We start from the raw sequence: 16,476 nt of genomic DNA on the forward strand, positions 1-16,476 counted from the left end.
TGCCGTCAAGTCGATTTCGACTTATATTGACCCCATGTGACAGAGTAGAACTGCCCCATATGGTTTTCTAGGCCGTAATCTTCTTTTTTTTTTATGGGAGCAGATCGCTAGGTCTTTCTCCTGTGTTGCTACTGGGTAGGTTCGAGCCATAGACCTTTCGATTAGCAGCTGAGCGTAACATATATTACGAATACCCTGCAAGATGAATTCTATTAGTTCTTTTTTTTTTCTTTACAGAAATAAAGCTCAGTCCGATTGTAGTCTAAGTCACCTAACAAAACATTTAAGTATGGCTGAGGGGAGCAATTATGTATACAGTAATCACCTACTTACAGGGGAATGCTCACTGAGACTCACTGACAACTAAGTTACTTTAAGATTTTCCACATTCCACTCACCTTTTAACTCAATAGCAGGTTAGCTCAAAAAGGAAAGAATTTCTCCCTTGAGAACTGCGCTCTTTTAAAACAGTATCCCTATGAGACCAAATGGACAACAGTTACTCTAAAGCACAGATGAGGACTTGGGGGTGGGGGGCAATGAGACCTAATTAACGGGAGTGGAACAATGAGAACGGAAATAGAGAATGTTGACACAAATTGAAGAATATAACTAATGTCACTGAACATTACGGGTAGAAATTGTTGAATGGGAACCTGTTCTGCTGTGTATACCTCCACCAAAAATATAACAAAATCTTAATAAAAAATATTTTCCACATTCCATACTGACTACATCCTCGAATGTTTATAACCCACCAGTAGGTTTCAGGACTCATAATGAAGAAGATTTTCAAAGCAAATGAGTTTTCCCCTCTAGTCACAACTGACAGAGAATTGTCTAAGTGGAATCTGACCCCTTATGTTAGACAAGTCCTTCTACTAGTCTACTAAAAACAACTTTGCAGATAGGCAAGTCAGGCTCCTGGACTTGAATTTACCATGTCAGAAGTGTTCTAAAAAGAAGACTTCCTCCTCTGAGAGCTTAATCTTTTCTTACACTCAGACCCAGCAGTTTCACTCATGGAAAGAAAGAATACGGGAATGGAAGCAGGTGCAGAGGGGTGAGAGGGGATGAAGAAGCCCGTTTCAGCGACTTCCTGTGGAAACTGGCAAAAGGAACATGAATAAGCATCCTGAACAGAATCGAATGCCCTTAACCCAAACCACAAAAGCTCAGCCCTATTTTAATTAGCCCCTCACACTTTACCACTTTTGTGTCTCAAGTTATGACAAAGTTTTTTTGGATCCCAGCTGAATTTTTTGTAGCCCCCTGTCCCTGGCACCAAACAAGTAAAAAGTAAGAGCATGTCAATAGAAAGACTGGCTCATTAATACATTTCTCCACCCCCTGATTTTACTTATTTTCAATTTAAGAGAAATAATGTTCTCCAGTTTACAGAGCAGTGAGAAACTGCAAGGCCAAGTCACACAATAACCACATTGTTTAGGTCAAGAGTAAGATGATTAAAAGGGATGGAATGCTGGTGATAATATTCAATACCTTTCATTGCTAGTTTGAGGCCTTTCAGCTTGCTTAAGACAGGAGCACTAAAGAGCAAATTATATTTAAGGAAAAATGCTGACAGCTCATCAATTGATTTTCAATGAAAATGCTAAAAAAAAAAAATTAATAAAGAAGTTAAGCTGCTGAAATACAGTTTCACCAATTAGCTTAATGTCAGAGAATTCTAATTAGGCGTCTTGAGATTGCTATTTAGTGTTTAAGCCTTCAGAGTGCCAAATTCTCCTTTTCACACAAACTGGTTGCAAAATTAAAGACATTAGGCAGCCTTAATTACATTATCAGAACAGCTGGGATTAGGCAATCTCTGAAGTCAAGACGGCATTCTTTTGTTACGGGGTGGAAATCCCTGGCTTTCCAGGGTGCCGGATTTTGGTGCTGTTCCATATCTCGCCCATACAAAGCAAACGGCATTAGAAACAAAAAATTTTCAGACAAAGAATAGAGTAATGCTCAGCAAATAATGAACACATTACCGAAAAAGAAAAGGTAGGTGAAAAGATTAAGCCTGAAATCGGTAGGTTTTGCTAACACCTCTACTGGCGGCTGGCCTGCCAACCCTCTGGTGGCAGGAAGACTGAGGGACAGCTCTGTAGACCTGCTTGGCCGCCAGCTATGACTCTGTTATCTAAAGCTAAAGCACATTCATACTCCTCCATCCCAGGGGGTGTGAAATTAGCAGCTATTGTTTCTACACATTTTTGTCAACACAATGCCTTTTATGTCCTTACACTGTTAATAAAGCTATGTTTCCTGCACATGGGAACCCTCTCTTTAATTCTAGTTTTTTTTAAGCAACAGGATAGTTGCTCCTCTCCCTCCTCCCTACTCCATCCGTTATTCCTCTAAAAACCAACATCTTTGTAAATGGACTCATTTAACATCATGATTTTTTCAAATTGTAAAGACAGTAAAAATCAGGGTGGCTGGCAGTAGGGATACCCACAATCTCCTGAACAGTGGTCAATCTGAAGGTGGTCAAAAACCCACCTGCTAATAAGCATCAGCTATTAATTGAACAGAGCTAACTTTGTCCCCATACCTAAAATTACTCTAATTTTTAAATTCTAGTTTTTTTTGTTTTGTTTTCAACTTTAGTTGTGGTAATATCTGCTGATATCATCCAAACCACCATCATCTCTTACCTGAAATACCGCTATAGCACCCCTAACCTGCCTGTTCATCTCCAAATCCGATCTTTCTCAACTGAAAATCAGATCTTGTCACTCCCTGGTGAAACTCTCCAATGGGTCTCCACTGCATGTAAAATTAAATCCAAACTTCTCTCCGTGGCCTACAAGGCGTCATGGAACCCGGCCTCGTCTAGGTCTCCAATGTCATCTCTCACCACCTTGTACCTCACTCATTACAGCCACACTGACCCTCTTTCAGTCCCTCCACTCCCTAACCTCACTCCTGCCTTGGGATATGTGCACTTACTTGCTTGTGTCTCTTCCTGGAGTGCGGTTCCCAAGGCTGCAGGAGGCTGGCTTCTCCTCATCAAAGTCTCAGCTGTGACGTCTGTGGGCTCAGCTTAAAACATATTACCCTTTCAAAGTGCTGTTTCCAGATTGTCCCGACTAAAGCACCACTTGCCACCCCCATCAGCACTCCAACACTCTCTTTAACATTACCCTGTTCTCGGTTTTCTTTGTTAACACTTACAACCTACCAGTAGGCTGCATGACTATCAAAACGCACGTTCTTGGGAGCAGGAGCCTCATCGTTCTTGGTCACCATTACATCTCCTGTGCCCAGCTCAGTGCCTGCATTTATCTGGGGATTAGGCAATTAATATAAAAGGTTCCTGCCCTCAATGCATTCACAGTCTAAAGGGGGAAAGAAACAGTAATTTGGCATGTGAATAAAGACCTGAACAAATGTTATTGGCACGTGGAGGACAGAACAACTGACAATACCTAGGGTTCACAGGTGGTTTCAGAGAGGATGACTTGAGGAATGAAGAATGAGTAGGAGCTCTCTGTGCAGGGTGGGAGTGGTGGGGGGTGGGAGGAGAGCAGCACCGGCAGAAGACTAACTCAAAGGCCCAGAGGGATGAAAAAGCATGGTGTTTGTGGGAAGATGTAAGCAGCTCCCCTTGGCATGAGATGAGGTTGGAGAGACAGGCAGGGGAATGATCAAGAAGGACCTTGCAAGGGCTGCTAAGAGTTTACACTTTGTCCTATAGAGCAGTCAACCTATGTTTGGGAATTCCACAGAGGAGTTTCAGGGAAAGGGCAAGTAGGCAGAGAAATAAGCCCTTATAACTCCTCAACCAGAGAGGCAGAACTTTTGTTTTAATATTGGAATTCCAATTAAGATTTCATCCTTTCAAAATAACCTTTTGAAAGCCACATCTGAAGCTCAGGTCTGCTGAAAAAGGCTCCTTGGAAACTGACCTGTGGCTCTTCGCCTGACCTCACAGTAAATGCTCAGGGACGTGTTGGCATTGCTTTGCACCAGGTAAGTAGATAGGCTGATGGCCAGGGCCTCCAGAACAGGCAGATGGGAGGCACAACCAAGAATCAGAGAAGGTGCAGAGGGGATTCAAATGTATGGGAACTGTGTTCATTCTTAAGCTGACAGAGTTCTGTGAATATTGGCTTTATGAGTCTCAACACACACACACACGTATGTTATACAGTCTTTTGCATTTGAAATTTTTCTTAAGTAAAAAGCAATCACACAAAGGCCAGTATATATCAAATTCTGCCACAACAGACACATTTAACTGATCAAATCCTCGTTAAGTAAGTAGGCATGGCAGTTTTGTTAACCAAGCAACAGTCACCGACATACATACTGAAGATCTGTTTCATACTAAATGTGGACAAAGTGTTTCTATATGTGATTTCTTCTGAAACTGAAAGCCTGACTCCAAACCTAACCCTGACAAAGAATTCCAAAGAAGCCCCCAAAGCTTAGCATACATTCACACATAGGCCTGAAATATCAAGAATACATTAAAGATGTCATTTGTCTCCAAATTCTTCCATTGATTCAACACAATTCCAGTTAAAATTCCAAGAGGTTTTTAATGAAAATTGACAGACTGATCCTAAAATTTATATGGAAAACTAAGGTCCCCAAATAGCCAAGACACTCCTGAAAAAGAAGGCAAAGGGACTGGTGGATGCACAAACTGACCAGTGGCAGAGAACAGTGTCCTGAAACAGACCTACACGTATACCGACATGTATTATATCACAGAGCTGGCATTTCAAATCAGTAAGAAAAAAAAAAAAAACTATGTAATAAATGGTACTCACATAACTAGTTACCTCTTTGGAAAAAAATGAAATTGGATTCCCTATTTCACACCACATGCAAAAATCCATTCTAGATGAATTCAATATCAAATTATAAAGGCACGGGGGCGGACCCAAGATGGCGGACTAGGCAGACGCTACCTCGGATCACTCTTACGACAAAGACACGGAAAAACAAGTGAATCGATCACATACATAACAATCTACGAACCCTGAACAACAAACACAGATTTAGAGACTGAGAACGAACTAATACGGGGAAGCAGCGATTGTTTCCAGAGCCTGGAGCCAGCGTACCAGTCACGTACAGCACAAGCACAGAGACCTGCTCCACCCCCCTGAACTAACCCCGGGAGGGGGACCAGCCGGTTCCAAGGGCGGCGTGGGACGCAGCCGGTAGGAGAAGTCCCCGGGAGGCAGTGACTGGTCTTGGAGCAGAAAGAGCAGCATCCGAGCCGGGGAACCGTCCCGCAGGGATTTGGACTGGACGCAGGTACGCCATAAACACGGAGAGTTGCTCCACCCCCCTGAACTAACCCCGGGAAGGGGACCAGCCGGGTCGCGCGGGCGGCGTGGGACGCAGCCGGTAGGAGAAGTCCCCGGGAGGCAGCGACTGGTATTGGAGCGGGGAGAACAGCGTCCCAGCCGGGACACTTGGTCACGGCACAAGCACGGGGACCTGCTCCACCCATCTGAACTAATCCTGGGAGGAGGCCCAACTGGTTCTCGAGGGCGGCACGGCCATGCGGCTGGAGGGACGAGAAGTCCCCGGGAGGCAGCGACTGATTTTGGAGTCGAGAGTGCACCGTCCCAGTAGGGGAGCCTTGACGCTGGGCGTGGGGCTGGAAGCGGAGGATCTGACCGTGACTCCAGCGGGCCAGACCCCCCGGGGGCAATCTCCACACAGCCAGCACACATAGGCGACGCGCCCCGCGGGAATCTCAGATGTAATAGTCATTCCAAGCAAGACAAGCAACTCTGGCTATATTCTGAGGTGCTACTCTCCTATCTCTCTGTTCCCTCCCCCACCCTCCCCAGGCGGCTTCATTAACATCTGAATAGCCTGAGCCAGAGGGAGAACTCTGATAGGGATCTGACTGCATTTTTTTTTAGCGGGTTTTCTGGAAAAACTAGTTTCCCAGTGATGGCTCGGAGACAACAATCCATATCAAACCACTTAAAGAAGCAGACCGTGACAGCTTCTCTAACCCCCCAAACAAAAGAATCAAAACCTTTCCCAAATGAAGATACAATCTTGGAATTATCAGATACAGAATATAAAAAACTAATTTACAGAATGCTTAATGATATCACAAATGAAATTAGGATAACTGCAGAAAAAGCCAAGGAACACACTGATAAAACTGTTGAAGAACTCAAAAAGATTATTCAAGAACATACTGGAAAAATTAATAAGTTGCAAGAATCCATAGAGAGACAACATGTAGAAATCCAAAAGATTAACAATAAAATAACAGAATTAGACAACGCACTAGGAAGTCAGAGGAGCAGACTCGAGCAATTAGAATGCAGACTGGGACATCTGGAGGACCAGGGAATCAACACCAACATAGCTGAAAAAAAATCAGATAAAAGAATTTAAAAAAATCAGATAAAAGAATTAAAAAAAATGAAGAAACTCTAAGAATTATATGGGACTCTATCAAGAAGGATAACCTGCGGGTGATTGGAGTCCCAGAAAAGGGATGGGGGGACAGAAAACACAGAGAAAATAGTTGAAGAACTCCTGACAGAAAACTTCCCTGACATCATGAAAGATGAAAGGATAGCTATCCAAGATGCTCATCAAACCCCATTTAAGATTGATCCAAAAAGAAAAACACCAAGACATATTATCATCAAACTCACCAAAACCAAAGATAAACAGAAAATTTTAAAAGCAGCCAGGGAGAAAAGAAAGGTTTCCTTCAAGGGAGAATCAATAAGAATATGTTCTGACTACTCAGCAGAAACCATGCAGGCAAGAAGGGAATGGGACGACATATACAGAACACTGAAGGAGAAAAACTGCCAGCCAAGGATCATATGTCCAGCAAAACTCTCTCCGAAATATGAAGGCAAAATTAAGATATTTACAGACAAACACAAGCTTAGAGAATTTGCAAAAACCAAACCAAAGCTACAAGAAATACTAAAGGATATTGTTTGGTCAGAGAACCAATAATATCAGATATCAGCACAACACAAGGTCACAAAACAGAACGTCCTGATATCAACTCAAATAGGGAAATCACAAAAACAAACAAATTAAGATTAATTAAAAAAAAAAATACACATAACAGGGAATCATGGAAGTCAATAGGTAAAAGATCACAATAATCAAAAAGAGGGACTAAATACAGGAGGCATTGAACTGCCATATGGAGAGTGATACAAGGCGATATAGAACAATACAAGTTAGGTTTTTACTTAGAAAAATAGGGGTAAATAATAAGGTAACCACAAAAAGGTATAACAACTCTATAACTCAAGATAAAAACCAAGAAAAACGTAACGACTCAACTAACATAAAGTCAAGCACTATGAAAATGAGGATCTCACAATTTACTAAGAAAAACGCCTCAGCAAAAAAAAGTATGTGGAAAAATGAAATTGTCAACAACACACATAAAAAGGCATCAAAATGACAGCACTGAAAACTTATTTATCTATAATTACCCTGAATGTAAATGGACTAAATGCACCAATAAAGAGACAGAGAGTCTCAGACTGGATAAAGAAACACGATCCATCTATATGCTGCCTACAAGAGACACACCTTAGACTTAGAGACACAAACAAACTAAAACTCAAAGGATGGAAAAAAGTATATCAAGCAAACAATAAGCAAAAAAGAAGAGGAGTAGCAATATTAATTTCTGACAAAATAGACTTTAGACTTAAATCCACCACAAACGATAAAGAAGGACACTATATAATGATAAAAGGGACAACTGATCAGGAAGACATAACCATATTAAATATTTACGCACCCAATGACAGGGCTGCAAGATACATAAATCAAATTTTAACAGAATTGAAAAGCGAGATAGATACCTCCACAATTATAGTAGGAGACTTCAACACACCACTTTCGGAGAAGGACAGGACATCCAGTAAGAAGCTCAACAGAGACATGGAAGATCTAATTACAACAATCAACCAACTTGACCTCATTGACTTATACAGAACTCTCCACCCAACTGCTGCAAAATATACTTTTTTTTCTAGCACACATGGAACATTCTCTAGAATAGACCACATATTAGGTCATAAAACAAACCTTTGCAGAGTCCAAAACATCGAAATATTACAAAGCATCTTCTCAGACCACAAGGCAATAAAACTAGAGATCAATAACAGAAAAACTAGGGAAAAGAAATCAAATACTTGGAAAATGAACAATACCCTCCTGAAAAAAGACTGGGTTATAGAAGACATCAAGGAGGGAATAAGGAAATTCATAGAAAGCAACGAGAATGAAAATACTTCCTATCAAAACCTCTGGGACACAGCAAAAGCAGTGCTCAGAGGCCAATTTATATCAATAAATGCACACATACAAAAAGAAGAAAGAGCCAAAATCAGAGAACTGTCCCTACAACTTGAACAAATAGAAAGTGAGCAACAAAAGAATCTATCAGGCACCAGAAGAAAACAAATAATAAAAATTAGAGCTGAACTAAATGAATTAGAGAACAGAAAAACAATTGAAAGAATTAACAAAGCCAAAAGCTGGTTCTTTGAAAAAATTAACAAAATTGATAAACCATTGGCTAGACTGACTAAAGAAATACAGGAAAGGAAACAAATAACCTGAATAAGAAATGAGAAGGACCACATCACAACAGAACCAAATGAAATTAAAAGAATCATTTCAGATTATTATGAAAAATTGTACTCTAACAAATTTGAAAACCTAGAAGAAATGGATGAATTCCTGGAAAAACACTACCTACCTAAACTAACACATTCAGAAGTAGAACAACTAAATAGACCCATAACAAAAAAAGAGATTGAAACGGTAATCAAAAAACTCCCAACAAAAAAAAAGCCCTGGCCCGGATGGCTTCACTGCAGAGTTCTACCAAACTTTCAGAGAAGAGTTAACACCACTACTACTAAAGGTATTCCAAAGCATAGAAAATGACGGAATACTACCCAACTCATTCTATGAAGCCACCATCTCCCTGATACCAAAACCAGGTAAGGACATTACAAAAAAAGAAAATTATAGACCTATATCCCTCATGAACATTGATGCAAAAATCCTCAACAAAATTCTAGCCAATAGAATCCAACAACACATCAAAAAAATAATTCACCCTGATCAAGTGGGATTTATACCAGGTATGCAAGGCTGGTTTAATATCAGAAAAACCATTAATGTAATCCATCACATAAATAAAACAAAAGACAAAAACCACATGATCTTATCAATTGATGCAGAAAAGGCATTTGACAAAGTCCAACACCCATTCATGATAAAAACTCTTACCAAAATAGGAATTGAAGGAAAATTCCTCAACATAATAAAGGGCATCTATGCAAAGCCAACAGCCAATATCACTCTAAATGGAGAGAACCTGAAAGCATTTCCCTTGAGAACGGGAACCAGACAACGATGCCCTTTATCACTGCTCTTATTCAACATCGTGTTGGAAGTCTTAGCCAGGGCAATTAGGCTAGACAAAGAAATAAAAGGTATCCGGATTGGCAAGGAAGAAGTAAAGTTATCACTATTTGCAGATGACATGATCTTATACACAGAAAACCCTAAGGAATCCTCCAGAAAACTACTGAAACTAATAGAAGAGTTTGGCAGAGTCTCAGGTTATAAAATAAACATACAAAAATCACTTGGATTCCTCTACATCAACAAAAAGAACACCGAAGAGGAAATAACCAAATCAATACCATTCACAGTAGCCCCCAAGAAGATAAGATACTTAGGAATAAATCTTACCAAGGATGTAAAAGACCTATACAAAGAAAACTACAAAGCTCTACTACAAGAAATTCAAAAGGACATACTTAAGTGGAAAAACATACCTTGCTCATGGATAGGAAGACTTAACATAGTAAAAATGTCTCTTCTACCAAAAGCCATCTATACATATAACACACTTCCGATCCAAATTCCAATGTCATATTTTAAGAGGATAGAGAAACAAATCACCAATTTCATATGGAAGGGAAAGAAGCCCCGGATAAGCAAAGCACTACTGAAAAAGAAGAAGAAAGTGGGAGGCCTCACCTTACCTGACTTCAGAACCTATTATACAGCCACAGCAGTCAAAACAGCCTGGTATTGGTACAACAACAGACACACAGACCAATGGAACAGAATTGAGAACCCAGACATAGATCCATCCACGTATGAGCAGCCGATATTTGACAAAGGACCAGTGTCAATTAACTGGGGAAAAGATAGCCTTTTTAACAAATGGTGCTGGCAAAACTGGATATCCATTTGCAAAAAAATGAAACAGAACCCATACCTTACACCATGCACAAAAACTAACTCCAAGTGGATCAAAGACCTAAACATAAAGACTAAAACGATAAAGATCATGGAAGAAAAAATTGGGACAACCCTAGGAGCCCTAATACAGGGCATAAACAGAATACAAAACATTACCAAAAATGATGAAAAGAAACCCGATAACTGGGAGCTCCTAAAAATCAAACACCTATGCTCATCTAAAGACTTCACCAAAAGAGTAAAAAGACCACCTACAGATTGGGAAAGAATTTTCAGCTATGACATCTCCGACCAGCGCCTGATCTCTAAAATCTACATTATTCTGTCAAAACTCAACCACAAAAAGACAAACAACCCAATCAAGAAGTGGGCAAAGGATATGAACACACATTTCACTAAAGAAGATATTCAGGCAGCCAACAGATACATGAGAAAATGCTCTCGATCATTAGCCATTAGAGAAATGCAAATTAAAACTACGATGAGATTCCATCTCACACCAGCAAGGCTGGCATTAATCCAAAAAACACAAAATAATAAATGTTGGAGAGGCTGCGGAGAGACTGGAACTCTCATACACTGCTGGTGGGAATGTAAAATGGTACAACCACTTTGGAAATCTATCTGGCGTTATCTTAAACAGTTAGAAATAGAACTACCATACAACCCAGAAATCCCACTCCTAGGAATATACCCTAGAGATACAAGAGCCTTCATACAAACAGATACATGCACACCCATGTTTATTGCAGCTCTGTTTACAATAGCAAAAAGTTGGAAGCAACCAAGGTGTCCATCAACGGATGAATGGGTAAATAAATTGTGGTATATTCACACAATGGAATACTACGCATCGATAAAGAACAGTGACGAATCTCTGAAACATTTCATAACATGGAGGAACCTGGAAGGCATTATGCTGAGCGAAATGAGTCAGAGGCAAAAGGACAAATATTGTATAAGACCACTATTATAAGATCTTGAGAAATAGTAAACCTGAGAAGAACACATACTTTTGTGGTTACGAGGGGGGGAGGGACGGAGGGTGGGAGAGGGTTTTTTATTGAAAAAAAATAGAAGAAAAAGAAAGGAAAAAAAAAATTATAAAGGCAAAAGTTTAAAACACAAAGGGCACTAATTATTTTAAAAAGATGAAGGAGATTATGTTAACCTCAATTAAAATTAAGAAATTCAACTCATCAAAAGACACCAGAAAGTTTAAAAAGTAAGTGAGAGGTTGGCAAAGGATTATGATTCCAAATATGCAAGGAACTCCTAGAAATCAATAAAGACTAACAACTGGGGAGGCATTTCAAGGAAGAAACAGTAATGGCCCATGGGCACGTGAAAAGATACTCAACCTCATCAGTAATGACAGAAACGCAAAGTAAGACCCAGGAGACAGCCCTTTATACCCACTAAACTGACGACTCGATGGCAATGAGTTTGGTTTTGGTTTAGACTAACAACAATTTACCAAGCCTTAGAGAGAATGTTGACCAACAGGAACTCACACACACTGCAAAATATAAATACTTTGGAAAATGGTAAGAAATTATCCAGTAAAGTTAAAGATTTACATACTTTATGACTCAGCAATTCTACACATAGAAACTCTTGGTAAAAATCTTTATAGTAGCACTGCTCTTCATAGCAAAAAAAAGCATGCAAAGCTCTTGATCAACAATACGGATAAAGTATGTTCATACAATGGAATATTATTTTAAAAATGAAAATAAACTATAGCAACATGCAATAACACAGATGAATCTTAAAAACAATGCTGAGGGGAGAAAAAAGTTTCAGAAGACAATATATACATACATTATTTATAAAACATTTTAAAACTTTAAAATGAAACATTTTAATGAGTACAAACAACAGGAAGATGATAAATGCAACAATTCAGCTCATCTCTGGGGAAGGAGGAGCAGGGATGAAGTACACGGGTAAATGCAATGGAATTGACAGTTATCTAGTTTTTCAGTTGGTTCAAGGATGTTGATTTATTATGCATGGTCAAAAACTGTATAATAAAAAATTTAATGCTATTAAACCACAGCAACATATTTGAAACAGTATGATAATGGTGTAAAAATGGAATACACCAATGTTCATTGCAGGACTATTTACAATAGCCAAAGGTGTAAACAACCCAAGTGTCCATCAGCAGAGGAATGAATTAACAAAATGTGGCATATGCATACAATGGACTATTATTCATGCTATGACATGGATGAACTCTGAAAACATTATGCTGAATGAAGTAAGTCAGACACTAAAGGACAGATATTATATGATTCCACTTACATGAAATATCTTGAATTCATAGAGATAAAAGTTTACTAGTTGTTACTAGGGGCTGGGGGGAGGAAGGAATGGGAGTTATTGCTGAAGGTGTACTGAGTATCTGTTTGGGGTGATATAAAAATTTGGAAATGGACAGTAGTGATGGTAACACAACATAGTGAATGTAAGTAATGTCACTGAATTATACACTTAAAAATGGTTAAAATGGCAAACTTTGTTATATATATTTTACCACAATAAAACTAAAAAAAAGGAAAAAAAACAGAAGCCAGTTCAATGGGAAAGAATAAAAATTTGTAAAAGGAGATTAGTATACTTCCAGAATTGGTAGAGTAGTTCCTATCAGATGAACTCACTTGCAGGTAATAATTATACTCCAGACAAAATATTAAAAATCAACTATTTGAAGGCCCAAGAGTGTCTAAAAACAGGCAGGTACTGAGAGAAGTCAACATTTGTCAGAAAGGAAAAAATCTGAACTACCACAGCAGCTGAAAAGTGAGGAATTCTAAATTTCACATTTAAACTTTGCCCAAATCTCTGGCTGCCCCTGAAACTCCAAGCAGCCCAGCTAAGATTGGAAGAACTAAAGAGATATTCAGCAGCTGTTTTCCACAAGCAGGTAGGACTTGGAGGTTTTCAATCAAGCTAACTGCCTTAACACACACGTACGCACGCACACACGCACGCACACACCCCCAGCACTCTTCAGAGGAATATAACAGAATCCAGAGTCTCTACAACTCATTATTCACAATACCCAACAGGCTATAATACAAGATTATTAAACACATAAACAGGAAAATGTGACCCATACTCACAAGAAGCGATAATCAAAAGAGTGACCTCAAAGCGCTAGAGATGTCAGAATTAGCAGACAAGGATTTAGGAACAGCTATTAAAATTTGGGTTTTGGGTTTATTAAAATTTAAGTACGTAAGTGAAAATATACTTGTGACGTAAGATCAAACAGAAAATCTCAGTAGAGATATGTTGTTAGATGCTGTCCAGTCAATTCTGACTCATGGCAACCCCAAGTGTGCAGGGTAGAACTGCTCTACAGGGTTTTCAAGGCTGTGGCCTTTCAGAAGCAGATCACTAGGTCTTAATTCTGAGGCGCCTCTGGGTGGGTTTGAACTGACAACCTTTCCATTAGTAGTCCAGCCCTTAACCATTTGTACCACCCAGGGACTCTGACACGTGAGAAACAAAAGTTATAAAAAAAAAAAAAAAAGGCCCAAATGTAACTTCTAGAATTGAAAAATACAATATCTGAAATAAAAAATTCACTGGGTGATTGTAATAGCATATTAAAGATGACATAAGAAAGAGTAAGCGATGTTGGCACCTCCTGTCTGGAGGGAAGATGAGAGAGTAGACGGGGTTAGAAGGTGGCGGAACAGACACGAAAAGAGAGAGTGGAGGGAGGGAGCAGACTGTCTCACTAGGGGGAGAGCAATTGGGAGTATGTAGCAAGGCATAAATAAGTTTTTGTGTGAGAGCGACTGACTTAATTTGTAAACTTCCACTTAATGCACAATAAAAATTAAAAAAAAAAAAAAGGGTAAGTGAACTTGAAAATAGATCAACAGAAATCATTCAATCTGAAGAAAAAGAAATTTGAGAAAAAATGAATAATGCTTCAATATCAAAAAGTCTAACAGTGTAACTGAGTCAGAAGGAGAGGAGAGAGAAAATGGAGCAGAAACATATTTGAAGAAACAAAGTTTGAAAATTTCTCAAATTTTTCTAAGACTAAATTCATAAATTTAAGAACTCCATGAACCCCAAGAGAGATAACAACAGAAAATCACACCTACTAGGCAGCTCTTTAAAACCTTTCTTCTAAAGCATCTCTGGGTGATTTGAACCACCAACCTTTTGGTTCACAGCCATGTGCTTAACCATTTGGGCCACCCAGTACTCTGACACGTAATCGGTGTTCAATAAATACCTTGTTAAGTGAATAAGTAATATTGCTTAAAGTCATATTTCACTTCTTACATTACAGAGAATGAGGGTAAACACATCAACGAATGAATATATGGTATAGGTAACATACTACTAAATATTTAAAAAATTAATGTATAGTTTTTGTAGTTAAGGAAATGCTTTAATCTTATTAAAGAAAATAAGATTTCTGACATAAAATAATTAAATCACCTGTCCTGCTAATTCCAATCGTTTGTTGCCATAATAGTCTCTGTCATCAACTTTATTGTCTCCTTGGGCCAGGATCACTCTTCGCACCATCACTGCTGTATAGATACATTTGGCTCGGAAGTTAAATTCCTTAACCTGTAATTTAAAAATTAAAGAAAAGTTTTGAGATAACGCATATTAAAATGTAAGGTGCCTCAAGAAAAGAGCCAACAGTTTAACATTTAAACAAGAAAATACTGAATTGTTATGATTCTCCCTATTCAAAGAAATTCAACTAGTTTGTAAGCTCCCTGAGAGCTAAGACGATGTCTTTTCAACTAAGTACCTCTGGTAGCTTATCTTCAAAGACGGCCACTATCAATTCTTTCTGTTTCCGTATGCTCATGCCACTCATCAAAAAGTGGAGATCATCACTCCCTTTTATCCAGATTGGGCTGTGGTTTGTTTGGGCAAGAGAATAGAGCAGAAATGATACAACGCTAATTCCAGGTCTAGCCTTCAAGTAGACTGGCAGTTTCCACTTCCTTTCTCTTAGAGTCCTGAGCCACCATGTAAGAAGTCCAGGACATTCTGTTGTCAAAGAAGGAGCTACATGGAAAAGCACTGGAACCCAGAAATATGAGTGAAGAAGTCATCTTGGATGTCCAACCCAACTGAGCCTTCAAATGACTTTAGTCTCAGCTGCTATCTGTCTGTAACCTCAAGAGAGATTCAAATAAGAACTGCCCAGCTGGGCCCAGTCAAACCACAGAACCATGAGATAGCAATAAACATTATTTTAAACCACTAAATTCTGGAATCATTTCTTATGCAGCAACAGATAACAAAAGCAGTACTAGAACACTATACTCAATAAGTATTTGTCAGACAGATGGATGCATGGATGGATGGGTTTGCTATAAATGTTCTATTAAATCTTCTCAAGTACAAACCCTGAAATCTATACGAATGAATACAGCTCAGTCAGTAAGACAAATCAGAGCTGTTAAAATAACTGCACTGGTTTGTTTGGAAAGACAAAAACCGTAGCTATCTAGTTACTGCCTATCTCGATATCAAGAAAAGATGAACTCTGAGAGTGTGGCCTAACCTCCTGCCAATTCCAAAAAATATTTTATAGTTCGTCCACAGAGAATATTATAAAATTTCCCTTTTACTTACCATAATCATTTAATCCCAATAAGATCTTCTCATTAAGCTCACTACTGACAGAATAATTCAGAGGATCATGATTTAAAATAACAGCAGCAACCATTCTCCTTCACATACCTGGTTATTGCTATGAGCAATTCCACTAAATAATACAAGATGTTAGAAATCCTGTACGTGTTTCAAAAAGTTTATTTTCCATCAAAGGAAGTTTCCTTTCTTTTCCAGGTCAATTTATTCCATCTACTACTGAGAACTTTGAAATGTGTTAAAAGAAAAAGTAGCCCTAAAAGGTGCTTTGCCATCTTGTACCCACATCAATAGAAAGGGTTAGAATAAATCTTGGTCTTCAAAAAGAAGTCTCTCGTCCATCCTTAAAAAGCCTACAACCACAACACCAATTACCGAAACACTGAGCTCATTTACATTTCCAACTAAGACTTACAAAACTGTAAGGTTCTCCATTCAGATATACCTAATTTACACTTTATTTTTCTGATCTTAGTGTGGTAAGCTACATTAAATGCACAACTCTTTTAGTTGTATTTACTTTTTTTATTAATGAGAAAAATGAAG

At 38.8% G+C, this 16,476-nt stretch overlaps 1 protein-coding gene across 2 annotated transcripts in view; it reads right to left on the minus strand.

The window, feature by feature from the left end:
• POLR3B (RNA polymerase III subunit B) overlaps positions 1–16,476 on the minus strand; it is a 145,742-nt gene that overhangs the window by 80,515 nt on the left and 48,751 nt on the right. For both annotated transcript variants that reach the window (XM_064283661.1, XM_023539140.2), the window contains one exon: positions 14,752–14,886. In XM_064283661.1, coding sequence (XP_064139731.1) covers positions 14,752–14,886 — 135 coding nt within the window. The remainder of the gene's footprint in view (positions 1–14,751; positions 14,887–16,476) is intronic.

This window comes from Loxodonta africana, chromosome 4 (genome assembly GCF_030014295.1).
Source record: "Loxodonta africana isolate mLoxAfr1 chromosome 4, mLoxAfr1.hap2, whole genome shotgun sequence".
Lineage (NCBI taxonomy): Eukaryota > Metazoa > Chordata > Mammalia > Proboscidea > Elephantidae > Loxodonta > Loxodonta africana.